The sequence below is a fragment of the Brienomyrus brachyistius genome, chromosome 8 (genome assembly GCF_023856365.1).
Source record: "Brienomyrus brachyistius isolate T26 chromosome 8, BBRACH_0.4, whole genome shotgun sequence".
Lineage (NCBI taxonomy): Eukaryota > Metazoa > Chordata > Actinopteri > Osteoglossiformes > Mormyridae > Brienomyrus > Brienomyrus brachyistius.
Window position 1 is genome coordinate 8,394,665 of NC_064540.1, and position 14,121 is coordinate 8,408,785.

General features: G+C 46.4%; 1 protein-coding gene across 2 annotated transcripts in view; it reads left to right on the forward strand.

The window, feature by feature from the left end:
• Positions 1–14,121, forward strand: part of LOC125748009 (copine-5) — a 92,383-nt gene that overhangs the window by 57,826 nt on the left and 20,436 nt on the right. For both annotated transcript variants that reach the window (XM_049023791.1, XM_049023792.1), the window contains 5 exons: positions 5,783–5,886; positions 7,984–8,088; positions 10,921–10,962; positions 11,383–11,458; positions 13,880–13,933. In XM_049023791.1, the coding sequence (XP_048879748.1) occupies positions 5,783–5,886; positions 7,984–8,088; positions 10,921–10,962; positions 11,383–11,458; positions 13,880–13,933 (381 nt within the window). The remainder of the gene's footprint in view (positions 1–5,782; positions 5,887–7,983; positions 8,089–10,920; positions 10,963–11,382; positions 11,459–13,879; positions 13,934–14,121) is intronic.

The window sequence follows — 14,121 nt, forward strand, 5'->3', positions numbered from 1 at the left end:
CTTTTCCTTTATTCACACCCTATGGGTGGTTTGTGTTTTTCCATCCTCAGACCACTCTGAGGGGGTGCTAGGTGCTGACCGTGAGCTACCCACAAGCCTGGCCGTTTCTGAGATTCACTGACCCAGTCATCCTCCCATAATAATCCGGACCTTGTCAAAGTCACTCAGATTCTTCTCCATTCAAGATGTCGGCTATGAGTCCTGAATGTTAGCTTATCATCTAATACATCCCAGACCTCGATACTCACTTCTTCCACATGTATACGAGACAGTCAACATTATTTGCTTCATGTGGGGGTCATAATGTTTTGGCTCATGGGTGTATATATAAACACATTCCAATGTACTTGTGCGAATGGCAAACAAAGGTTCACTTCGTCTTGCCGGTGATCGGTGTTTGGTAAAACCGCGAGAGGATGTCACGCTGCGGCAGGGCGACGTGGGAGGCAAACCGGCGCTGACGTTGAACGGATGTTTAGCTGAGGGTAGAGGATCCTGGGGGGGGCCACGCAATAGCGAACAACAATACGCTACTGATGAGCGGGGGCTCTTTTATTGTGTGGTTATTTTATTGGAACCACTGCTAGCTCCAATCAGTGCGGCTTTGACGGGTCGAGGGACTCGCCTCGGGTGAATACGGTTAATCATCCCTCCTCTGTCTCAGCTCCCCCGCGTCTCTCGCTCCCTCTCACACACACCAAGTTTGCTGCATTGTCAAGCATCCTCAAGGAAAGAGGCTGAAGTAAAGAGCTGCTTCAATCTCCAGATTTGCGGCTCCTGACTAAAGCTCAGTCTCCAGCACTGTGATGAAAAAACGCACCACAGACATCAGCTGATCTTGGTTTCCGTTCTGAAGCAACCCCAGGGTGTGATGGAGGCAAGGGCGAAACATTGTCTGCTAGCAGCATGGACAGCAAGTCTCCACACCCTCTCCAAAACATCTCCAAACATCTGAAACCAAGACCCTCGTGAGATGATGGGCTAAATGATTAAGACTGACCCTGAAATCAAGTGAATGATTCTTATGAAAAATGCAATTATGGATCAAATTGAATCGCTTGTATTTTGTCCTGCCCTTGACACAGCTAATTGCATGCCTGTGGACAGTGAGATGAGTATTTATCAAAAACCAGCCATCATCAAAATCCAGCCAGGCCCTTCAACAGACAGACAGGCAGGCAGACACGCAAGCAGGCAGAGCGGCAGGCAGATAAGCAGACAGACAGGTAGGCAGACAAGCAGACAGACAGACAGGTAGGCATACATGCAAGCAGACAGACAGGTAGGCAGACACGCAAGCACGCAGACTTGCAGGAAAACAAGCAGACAGACAGGTAGGCAGACACGCAGACAGACAGACAGGAAGGCAGACATGCAAACAGGCAGACAAGCAGACGGACAGGTAGGCAAACAGACAGACAGGCAAGCAGGCAAGGTTATTGAGATCAGATTTTACTGCTTAGGATTTCTTGTAGGACGAGAGTCTTGATAGATGCATTTGGTTTGATTTTATTAGTTATTTACATATATTTGATGGCCTCTATATTCTTTAACCACTAGACAGTGGGTTTGACTCTGTGTTCAGCCTTATTGTCATGTTGAAAAGTTAACTTGCTACTCGCTTGAAGCTTTCTTGCTGAGTTCAGCAAGTTTCGGTCAGGAATATCTGTATTTTGTTGCTGCCGATTCCCTCCACCCCCCACCCTGAGAAGGTCCTTGCTCCCCGCTGAGCAGAGTGATACCATCCCTTTGCTATTCAGTGAGGACGGGCTGCTTTGGCGATGTGTGCTATCGAATGCATACTGCATTCGGGCCGAAATGTTCCATCCTGAATTTATCAGACCACAAAATGCATCCACACAGCTTCAGCATCTCCACAGTGACCCCCCAGTGAGAGAGGATACATGCACTTCTTCTTTCTCCTTTCTGAAATCGTGGGTACTGTTGCCCACACAGTTACCAGTCATTGACAAATATCCCAAAATATATGTTGTGCTTCTGAAATTCATTCCATGACAGTATTTTTCGTCCCCCCCCATAGTTCATTCTTTATGCAAAATCTACTTCACTCTGTAAGAGTGAGGATGTACAACAGCTGATATTCATGTGCATCTCTGAACACAGGTTGGGAGAGAATTAGCTGACTGGGCAATTTCATAGGCAATTTGGAGCACAAAAGCTAATTTCTGCTATTAAGCAGCATGTACACTTATCCAAAAGATTTTCCATTTTTTTAATTCTTGGAATGTTCAAGAATATACTTTGTGCTCCATCTAAAGAGGAGAACCTGTGACGCATATTCCTTTCTGGCAGAAAAAATGGTGCATCTCAATGGGTGCGTAGACTCTGTGCACTATATGGACAAAGTCTATGTATACCTGAAGGTACATGCTACACCCATTTATCTTTTAGCTGATCATCCAGTGCAGTGTTACTGGGGTCCCGGAGCCTATCCCAGGAAGTATTTACAATAATATATTTAGCAGACACTTTTATTCAAAGTGACATAATTTCTTAAGAAAGAAGGATTAAACAGGGATCCTGATTAGGGGCCCAATCAGCCTAGGGTTTGAACCAATTACCTTCTGATTACAGACCCAGAATCTTAACCTGCTGAGCCACAGACCCCTCCAAAGCATTGCCCACACTCAGTCTATCCACAAGATGTGTGTACAGCCACACACACACACACACAGACACAAACACATGTGGCCATTTAGAGACATCAATTCATCCAGTAGCACGTCTTTAGACAGCGGGGGGAGAGTGGCGTCCTCAGAGGATGCCCGTGTGCCAACCCCACATGCTGAGCTGGAGTGGCATTTAAACAGTGCTGCCCGCTGTGTCTTAGTGTGCCATCCTGTACCCAGCACACACAAAGGTTACGGGGAACAAAGCCGGTGTTAAACTCTGTAGAGGATTAGTGCTGGATTAGTCCTCTGTCACTTTCTTCAGATGTTCCAGGCATTCAGGCAATGCAACGGATGACTGCAGCCCTGTGCATCTATGGAGAGTTTACATTTTAGTTGTAATATCACTTCAGAGTAAAAATAAAGATGGTTTCCTTTGTCCCTGATGGGCACAGAGGTGTGATATTGGGTTATTAAAATCAAAACACTGCCTGGAAGATCTGTCTACTTGTCAAAGACACTGAGCGAGAATCATCAGTGCCGTCCGCCCAAATCGAATGGCTATTGATAAAATAGGTTTCAATTAATGAAAACGTGCAATGAAAAAGTGGTTATTACTGATTGTTCGTGCGTCGCTGTCATTATTGGTCTCCCGCAAGGTTTCTTGGATCGTTTAACATTCAGCGGCCTTCAAAGCAATGTTTGGTTAGAGATATATGACATCAATCAAAGAAATCCAGAAAAACATGTTCGGTCCTCCTTATCAGATTTGTTTCCAATAGGATTTTAAAATGTAATAACTGTTAATTGAATTTGTGGCCTGCTGGGTAGCCCTGTTACATCTTGCCTCCGGGGCTGGGGGTTTGAATCCCATCTCTGCTCTGTGTGTGAGGTTTGCATCTCTTCCCTGTGCTGTGTGGCTTTCCTCAGGGTCCTTAACTAACCTTCAGTCTGCACAATGGAAGCCAAAAGCTTATTACTGTATATGATTTATTTAGAGCTCTGAGCTGCATTTCATAAACTTTCAATTAAAAACTGCATCTAAAGTAATATATGCATGTGAATACAGTGGAAACTACTGCCAAGTTGTGTGAGGTTGTCTTTGTTGGGTAACATCCATCTTCTGTAGCCACTTTTCCTATGTATGGTTGCAGGGAGTCTGGAACCTATGGGCACAAGGCAGGGAACAGCTCAGGATGGGGCACCAACCCATCGCAGGGCACAAAGCAGGGAACAACCCAGGATGGGGCACCAACCCATCACAGAGCTCACTCACATGCAGCTTGCTAACTCCAATTAACCTTAGTATGGTTTTAGACTGTCGGGGGAATCCAGAGTACCTGGGCAAACCCCACCATGACATGGGGAGAACATGCAAACTCCGCACACACAGAACCCTGGTCCCACAGGTGTGAGGCAATGGTGCTAACCGCCGTCCCATTGTGCCGCCCATGTCGGATAACATCCTTTAATCAAATGAAGGGTGTTATTTAAATTGCTCTGGGGTGAGGCTTCTTTAATGAGAGACTCCTGGGACAGTACAGACATTAATTGCATGTATATGTTTAGCAGACACTTTTGTGCAAAGTGCCATAGAAGTAAGCAGGCTGAGACAGTTCCTGGTGCGATTCTGGTTGTTTGCTCCCTGGTTCCGGGGCCCAACTGTGAAATCACTCTGCCAGCCATAGGATTTAAACCAACGCCCTTCTGATCACAGAATCTTAACTCTCAGAGTCACACGACGCCCATCAGGTAATGTCAGCAAAACGGCAATGAATTTCTGCACAAATTCCTAAGAGCGCGACTCCTCCCGCGCCTGCCTGGCCGGCAGTATCAGGAACTCAACGAGGCGATTGCTCCAATCTGGGAAAACTCACTTCCAGTAACTGAGGTACCTGTGGCCACAGGCTGATGAATAAACAAATAATGTTAGAAAAAAAAAAACACCCAAAGCAACCCAGACTTATTGAGGTGCCTCCCAGAGACTCGGTGTAGCTAATAGGAAAAGAATGTAATTTCAGGGGTTATAACCTCTGGTATTCTACGGCGAGTATGATAAAGTGCTGTTTGAATGCCGCCAGTCTTCTAATTAGCATAATTCATGGTTCTGGAGTCGTTAAGCTCTGACTAGCTGACGGATGCATCTTTGACCAAGCCGTTGACCTGCGGTTCCATCTTCCAGCTGCCTCGTCAAACCTGCCCACTTGAATGAAATTCTAAACCTCAGCTTCCAGACCTCGGCCCGCCCTGTCAAGGGTGTCATAGTCATGGTGACAGTGACACGTTCCTTCCACTCCTGGTTCGTTCCGCCGAAGAGACGCTGCGTAGGGTAGGCTTAAGCGGCAGCGATCGCTTTCGCGTGTGATACACGGCGGTGACTCACCCTCGCTAAAGGGCCTTCAGAGCCGGCAGTTCCGTTTGTATGCGCCTGAGTCGATACTTACCTTCTGTTGTATATTAATTGCTTATTACTTTGACCAAAGTGTTGATTGCATGGGGACGTTTGGTAGCAAAAGTGCCACTTTGCAATCATCACACTGATAGCAATGGTAAGACGCAATAGGCTAATTAGTGAGTGTCTACCCAGGCATCTCCCACAATTTTGATTTAGTAAGTCAATCTCTCACCGGCGACTCGCTGTTCCACAGAAAAGTGTATCTTTGTGCATGTAGACGTTTACGGATACGTGTGTGTCTCATGGGGGGGCAAGATGAAATATGTCAAAATGGAATTTCGTTCTGCTTGCTAGCTGTGCAAGGACAGTAACAGCATTCCATTCTATTTAAAAGTACTGATACATAAGGTCTCTGTTATTACCAATTTACTAAACTGTATCCTTCTGTTTATTTTGCAGCAAATGTGGTACTTAATTATGTTCATGTTCATGCTGTACATAATGTTTACAGGATATTTTTGGTTTATTTTGCATGTTAAGCATAAAGGTTAGTCATGGTGTACTGCTATGGCAGTGATATTCCAGTTGGCATTCGCTTTATATATTTAATATAGGTGTTTATTTTGTTTTTCTAGTGTTCTGACTCACAGCTGTAGCAAATCCATTTGAGTGATAATGGGAAGATATTTCCCAGTAATTTTTGCATCCCAGAAGGACGTAGCTTTAGGATCCATAACTCTGCCCGTCTCTCCTGCAGGACAGTGCCACAATGCAATTCTGTGCCAATAAGCTGGACAAGAAGGACTTTTTTGGCAAGTCCGACCCCTTCATGGTGTTCTTCAGGAGCAACGAGGATGGAACGTGAGTGTGGCTTTCTTGCTTTGGGTCGACCGTAAACAAAATGCACGTGTTATAGTAATTAAGCGTTTGACAGACGCTCTTTCCTGTGGCCGGGAAACACAGAAAACCCACAACCGCATCATTTGTTTATTTTTGTCTTCGGTTTATTCAGCATTGAATAATAATCAGCCTCACAAAGGCACCATGTTATTGTCAAATGAAAATTTGCGCCCCAGGCAGGCACAGCTGAGCTGTCCAAAATAGACACTGTGTTCCCACTGGCGATTAAAGTCCGTCTGGGTGACTCTGGATCTGCAAACCAGAAGCGTGAGTGATTTTAGCCATCAGGCTAATAGGGCACAAAACCGTAACCTCTCATGTCATCTTGCTGTGGTAAACAGCAAGAGACATAAACACACACTAAATGGTGCTAATCAAGCTTGTCTAATGGTACACTATTGAATAATGTCTCTCTGAACTAAGTGAGGAAACTTAAATTGCTCAAAAGCCGCATTAGTGATTAGCTGAGCTGTCAAATGCCTGTCAGCTCCTTGATCTCCTGAAAGCCAAAATGCATTTGCAAAGATATTTATTTTTTGCCTTGCAGAGGTGTGCGCTGTCTATATACAGTATGTCATGTATAAAATGGGACAAAGAGCACAGCACAGCAATGGTATACAGCAATGGTACACAGCAATGGTACACGCCATCCATCCCCAGCATCTACCTGCTCAGCGTCCAGGGACTGAGCTCCAGCCCTCTTAAGACGAGCGGATAAAGGGCAGACATCCTGCTGACAGGCATAAGCACAACGCGAGCTACCGTCTGCCTCTCGTTCGGTATCCATGGCTCTTCAGCGTTACATATCTCATTTGCGGTGCCATACTTAATGTTCTGAGTCTTTTTGTAATCTGTGTCTTTTTTGTGCTGAAAGATGGCAATAAATTCAGCATAATAAGTGTGTGTGTGTGTCTGTGCATGTATATTTATTAAAAGCGCCTTTTATGATAGCTTGTTATATACAAGTGGAACTTTTTATGGATTAAACACATCATTCCTAAAAGTGTTTAGAACAATGCATCGATTTGCAAAAAGGTTTCTATTAAGATTTTAAAGGCTTAGCTGAATTCATCCCTGAATATACAAAGTTACTGTAAGTATGGTCTTGTTAAGAGGCTGGAGTTTTAATGTAGGAACTATACAGAAAGCAATTTCTATGCACAATTCCATATTTAAAAAAAATACATTTTTACATCATAATGTTAATGTCATATTTAAAGGGTCAGATATTTTGGAATTTATTTTTTCAATCAGACTTTAGGGAACGATGTAAACTTTTTTTTACTGTATATACAAAATAACAATTTAGAGGACATGGAAGACAGCTCATGGGAAAAACATCTGTGCCGCGGTTGGAGTGATACATTTTCCTTACGTGGAACATTGGAAATGACAGAAACGCATTGGAGCTGATGTTACCATCTGTTTTCCCGTGTGTCACTAATCCGGCACGCCACCTTTTCAAATCTGCTTTATCGTTTTTTTTTACTTATAGATTCTGTCTCGATAAATTAAAATGTGACAGTGTTCACACCCCCTCATGGTTTACACCCACGATTCCCGTTGAGCCTGCTTAGTTAAACGCGGACTCGTCCTCTGCTCCTCCGCGGAGATGCGTACATGTGCTCGCCCAGCTGGAAACCCGTTTCTTACGGTACATTTAAAAACATAGGTGTCCCGATAAAATGCCCCTTGAATGTGTCTCATGTAGCCCCCAAACGAGGCCTCCAGCCGAGCGACAGCCTGCAAAATGTCATCCTAAAAAAGCACGAAACCGGACTCGTCACTGTTTAGAGACACTGATCACCTCTTATGGGCAGGAGTGAGAATGCAAGGTAGTTCGGAGTTTGGCGGGGGTCCAGCCTCTGATCATTTATATCAGTTGCCATAGGCAACTATGGAGCATAAAATAAGCCTCCGCTAAGGATTATGAAATAACGTGTTGCTGTGTGGTGTTTCTGAGCTGGGAGGCGGGTGGCAAAGAGCTCCGTCGCTCATAGCTGAAATAACCTACCTCTCGTGATTGTGATGTCCCCCCCCCCCCACCCCCGCACTCAGGTTCACCATCTGCCACAAGACGGAGGTGGTGAAGAACACGCTAAACCCCGTGTGGCAGCCCTTCACCATCCCGGTGCGGGCGCTCTGCAATGGCGACTACGACAGGTAGGGCCGGCCTTCCCTGTCCGGCAGGCGTGAAGCAGCGTGCAGCAGAAGCTTAGCTCATATGTAGCCAGGTAGCGGTTAGCCTGCGCTGACGAGCGAGGGGTTACTGTCAAATAGCTGCTGTGTCCATTTCCCAGAAGATCCCTCCTGTTGTGGCTACAGGCTGAACCTGAATCTGTTCAATTAATATATGCGGCTGTATAAATTGGGAAAATGTAAAACTGCCTGCTGAACGAGTTACTCTGAGATGGAAGTTGCCATGCAACTACCATGGTTAAAGATCTTCAGTACACAGCAGAACTACTAAGGAAATGGAGACTCTGGCCTTCAATCAGGCAGCATGATTTACCTTCTTGTGCGGGCAGGAGGACCCTGAGAGATGGTGTGAATAAGGCTGATCACCAGGGTGGCCCGTCGCTGATCTGACTGGGGATTGAATTTGTGGTGTGGATGAGCCGCTGATCTCTAGCCATGTGGATGTCATAATCCCCACCACCCCCGGGAGAAGCCTGACATAGGGCTGGGAGCGATTCCCTCAGCCGGGGAGGGGGGGGGGCATGGTTTTGGTGTTGCTTTACTAAACGAAAGTGATATCCTGATTACAAAAGCAAGTGGATACTCAGTTAAAACGTGAAAATGTTTTTCTCCACCGTGCACGATTAAAGGAAATTTTTACTTGGCTCAGCATTTTTCATTAGGCCTAGATTTTCATGTTTACATATAAAAGGCACAACTCTAAATACAAGGCTTTAAGACTGAAATGTGTTATAATAAATCCAGATAAACCTCTAGCATAAGTATTATTTAGAACTCAAAGCCATTAGTACTAATAAGGAGTGAAAGATCTGGACCTGCGTCATTTTGGCTTGACATTCTTTAGTAGCCAAGCAGCATCTCTGAGTCCCATTCGAGCTGCATGGATCCATCTGGTGCTTTTAGCTCAAACGAATCGATCTCTTTATATTCCTCATCAAAAGCTTTGTCTGGATGAGATTAATGTGAAACTGCGCTGACACAGACGGCTAGTCGCCATGGTGCTGTTAGGATACAGCCGAGAGTAAACATTGTGCCGAAAACCCGAAGCAGCCTTACCGGGGTCCAGCTGTGCCGTGGATCTGTTCCTTTGGCTGATGGGTAACTAGCCCTCGTTAAATGCTGCTTTTCCTGACAGCACGTCTCCAAAACGTCGGCAGAATGGCCTATTTGGTTTTCTTCCTGGAAAAAAGAGTTAGTGCTCAGAGCGCTGTTTTACAGGCCGACCGGCGAATCGTCTCATCTTTTGTATTTCTGGTCGAGAGTGGAAGCTGGTCCCAGGAAAGTGGCAGGAAATGAATTACAATTATTCCACCTATATGTTTTCTGGAATGAGATTATTTTAAAAAGCGGCTATTATAGACCTATGGTTGTAGAACTTATGCTTCTACAGCACCATCAAAGTAACAATAATTGAGAGAAAAACCTTTTACATAATGTAAAATCTCTTGGTGTCTTGGTGTCTTGACGTTATGCAGACAGATTCATGGAAAATGCCTTTGATCTCTTCCTTCCTTTTTTGGAAAGATTTTTATTTCAGTGATTTAAGTATAGCTATTGTTCTCTATTATTTTTTTAATTGACAAAAAAATTCCACTACATTAAATATCTTACTACTCAAAAACAACGGCCCTCACATGCCAGGGTGTTTGTTTTGTTGACGGTATTAAGTCCATGATCCAAGACATGAAAGCTTTTAACCTGTGTGTGAAGATTAAAGTATCAGAGGAAACCTTTCAGTTTATAAGGATACCATTAGACTTAAGTGCCTCATCATCATCCGAGAGACCAGCCTGAATGATTGTTCCCCTATCTCTTAAAGTGACGGCGTCTCAAAAACTCACTTGAGCCTTGAATTCCTGGAAGCGGTTGATGCTTCTCTTTCAGCTGGGTGAATTTGGACAGACTGAGCACAATTACCATAAAAGTGAAAGGCTACTCTGCAAATGCATTAGATATGAGAAGTTGATAGCTTGGAATAGATGGACAAAAGTTAGAGCAAAGTGTGTTTTAAAGGCATAAATGTGATCAAGTGTCAAGTCGTGAAGCCCATTGACCAATCCAGGTGTTTACGATTCCAAAGCGACACTACGTCATTTTCTCACTGCGTAGGGTCTGTAACCCCCAGGACGGCGGTTTCGGGGAGACCCGGTGGGAGAGTTCTGCCGGCTGCTTCGTCTTAATCCAGTGTTTGTCATCCCAGTCCTCAGTGGACTGTCTGGCGGTCTCCGAGGACTGATTTGAGAAACTCTAAAATGGTGTAAAAACTGTAAATGGTGGACGGTTTAGGGGCTCCACAGCTAAGGAAGCTGAGCTCCTTACCAGGAGTGGCTCCCCTAGCTGCCAGTTTCTGTACTGTACCGTATCTATTTTTGCTCTGCAGTTGGGAGAGATGAGTGACAAGAAGCCTGCAGCTATCTCGTCTCCTGTCGTCTCCTCTGCACTGCACCCCCTGCTGGTCCCCCCCCCCCCCCATACCCACGGGCCCCACCCTACGCGAGTGCCTGCCCGGGGGGGGCGGGTGAATCATGCCCTGAAAGAACTTGTCACCTTCTCCCTTTTTTTAAAGGAATGATATTGATTCCTACACTTCATATATGCTCTCATCCCAAGAGACTTATATCATATACTGTATAAGCAGTAAGCTCTCTCTTTCAAAGTGTCCTACATAGATTGCAAGTGTACATGTAACACATCTACTCAGCCGGATCGTTTACTGAAGGGATTCAGGCTGATCTGAGTGGTTTGATCTGACACACGATGAGCAGATGCGCTGATGCTCTTCTGGATGCCTTGCAGGACGATCAAGGTTGAGGTTTACGACTGGGATCGGGATGGCAGGTGAGTCAGGGGGCCAAAGAGCTGCTACATCTCAGGCTGGCCGGTTAGGAACCTGGGGCCTGGCTTGTTTACACAGGTGTCTTGTAGGTTTATCTGGTTAAAACTAGGTCCTTCTCTTTGTTATGCATGTTCCCTCAGCATGTATTGTGATGGTTTATGCCTGGGCTACAGGTTCTGCTGTTTGCTTCTGTCTGACTTGTAGTGATCATGCTTTGAGTGTGGTTGCCACCATTCAGCATTCATTACTTTGCCCTCTAGGATTATGTGGGAGCCCAAGTTACCCTTAGGGATAATTAGGCATCATTACATCGTTTCTATGAGCCGGCGCTCCCACAGCCTGCTAACCGATGGTGGCCTTTCTCTGCATGTCCAGATGTTCTTCTCTGGGAGACACTGATGTGTGTCTGTCTCTGCCCGCAGCCACGACTTCATTGGCGAATTCACAACGAGCTACCGGGAGCTAGCACGGGGCCAGAGCCAGTTCAACGTCTACGAGGTGAGTGGCACCGCGCCGCTTGTCAGATTCTGGCCGTCTCGGGGGTAGAGCAGCTGTTCCAGATGTGAAACGCGAGCCCACGCCTGTCTGACGTGCACCTTAACAGGCCCATTACCCAGCATGCAGCTGGCTCTGGATTTGCTCGCCTGTTTGTTACCCACGACTCCTGCAGCCTGAGCTCGTAAGCTAATGGTGTTGCTGATTGCCACGGAATTCAATCTCATGGCAGATTCCTCTTAACGTTGGGATTTAGACCTGTCGCTGATCTGCACGGCAATTTATTCCATGCATTACCAAATGAATTGTTTTAAAAGTACTTTTGTGTTTGTTTTCTCAGCATAAGCAAAAGGCTGTTTTGTTCTTTATTGCTCCCCTGCTCTGCCCCCCATGTCCTTTTGAGATGCCGATCAGCAGAACGAAATTAAGTTTTTCTGCGGGAACGTTTGTGATCAGAGATTAACAGGAGACCCAGGGAGGGAGGAATTATCAGATATATTTCCCAACGGTAGTCCTTCTCAGTATACCTGCGACCGATTCACGTGAGGAGAATAAAAACTGTGTTAGATTACATGGTGAAACCATAAAAATGTTTGCGAATGAGCCTCATGCTTCTTGTAGATGTTGGCGGCATCACAATGAGACGACGCTCGCATGTATTGATGAACGGACCTCGCTGCTTGGTAAACAGAGCCCCAATTTACCTCGGTGGGCTTCATAAGTGCTATCAATGACAATCCAGGTCATTTTCACCTGACGAGACGTTAAGTGCGTAATCATCCGAGCATGGTGATTCAATTACCGTATCTCACGATGCGTAGTGCAAGGAGCCACGGGGGCCAGCTACTATAAAGGAGACGAGAGCTTCCGTGTCTGACGGAATCCTCAAGTGGATTTAATCGGGAATGATCTGAAAAAAGTTCTTCCCTCCGCCGGCCACGGTGGCAGTGCGGCCAGGTTCTGGAGCAGATTAAACGCACTGGAGCGTGACAGGAGATTGGCTGGATGGAGTGGATCTCATGGGGTGTGAGGAGGGGAGGGTCCCCAAAGCTTCTGCCAGCTGCTGCCATTTCACGATGTGGCTCTCATTCAGATTCCCCGGTTGCCATGTCTTTGTGAAGACCAGGTTAGAAGTCATGCAGCCTCCGTATGCTTTTCTGTGTAATGTCCATCTCTTAATTCTTAGATTATTTTAATAGCTTTAGATTCTGTCTGACTAATTATGGTATGAACTGTTATTGTCACAAAGCGTAGGCCTGCAGTTCGCAACGAGCGTGAGAAAGAGGGATCCTCTGTGGGTTTGGATGCAGACAGGAGGCCTGGGACTGGTCTGGGGGCCTTGGTGTCACCTGCTAGGTTGGAGAAACATGGCGGTGTGACATGAATGTCAGATTTGACTGGCAGTCGGTATGAAATTCTGTATCTGTGTCACGGGAACAATGGCAGCTGGTATCTATAGACGTATCCCCCGACAACCCCTCCATCTGACACCTAGTAATTGGTTTCCGTGGAAACGAGCCACCCATCGCATCCTCGGATGCCAGCTCTGCCCCGAACATGGCACCTCCCCTCCTAGGTGCCCTGCCGTGTGCGGCATCTTCTCCTCGGTGCCCGTGAAAACTAGCAGGGTGTTGTTGTGGAGGGGGTGCCAGATATAAACAATCCCTCGCTTCCCCTGAGAGTGGTGCTGGTGGTAGTGCAGCGTATTTCGGGATGAAGCCTGGCTCTCTCACGTTAATTGCTACGCAGAGAGCATCCTCTGCAGGTGGGGGTCAATCGAGACAGTCGCAAACTTCGATGAAGGGTCAGCGTCCCGCTTCCCATGCTGTGCATCTTTCATGCTCGAGATGCAGGAGCGGATGCACAGTGGGGTGGTCAGCGCCGCTCTTATGCTCCACTGGGCACAGATGCGCTGCAGCGGTGCAGGTTTTCTGGGTGCTGATTGGCTGCCGCTTTCCTGCCCTCCAGGAGAATCGTATCCTCTGTCACACGGGCACCACCGTCGCTACCACCATCTCTGCCCGTGCCATCAGACAGGTGTGGGCGTGCCTTTCCACTGTTCTAATAATCTCCCTCTCCACAGCTTCTGTATTTTTAGTTCTTAATGTAGAGAGAGAGAGAGAGAGAGAGAGAGAGAAAGAGAAATTGACTATGAAGGAGTAAAGTTCTGACAGAAGACTGTGGTCAGCGTTGTTCTGCAGACAGCTGGAGGTTGTCCTGCCGCTTCACACGGCTGCATGGCCCTGTTATACCTGTTATTTCAAAAGCCGTCGAGGTTCCTACAAGGCCGCTGCTCCCCATTCGCTCTGGCCCTCTGCAAATGGAGGGTGGCTTGGTGTTAAATGGAGGCTACCTGCCTTTACTTCTCGTTCTGGGCTTTGGTGGCACTACGTCATGTACCCACTGTGTCTGTTTGGCTTCTAGGTGGTAAATCCGAAAAAGAAAATGAAGAAAAAGAAATATGTGAATTCGGGAACGGTGAGTGTGCACGCGTCGAATCTCGACCATCCCTCCACCCACTCTAAACCTCCTGAGAAGCCCCCATTCCTTCACCGTTGATTTCAGCGGTACAGTAAAATGACGTCCCCTCTGTGAATGAGCGCGTCATCGGCAGATTAGTCGTTATCCCTTTTCACACTTCAGGCTAATTTGCATAGATTTTAAAA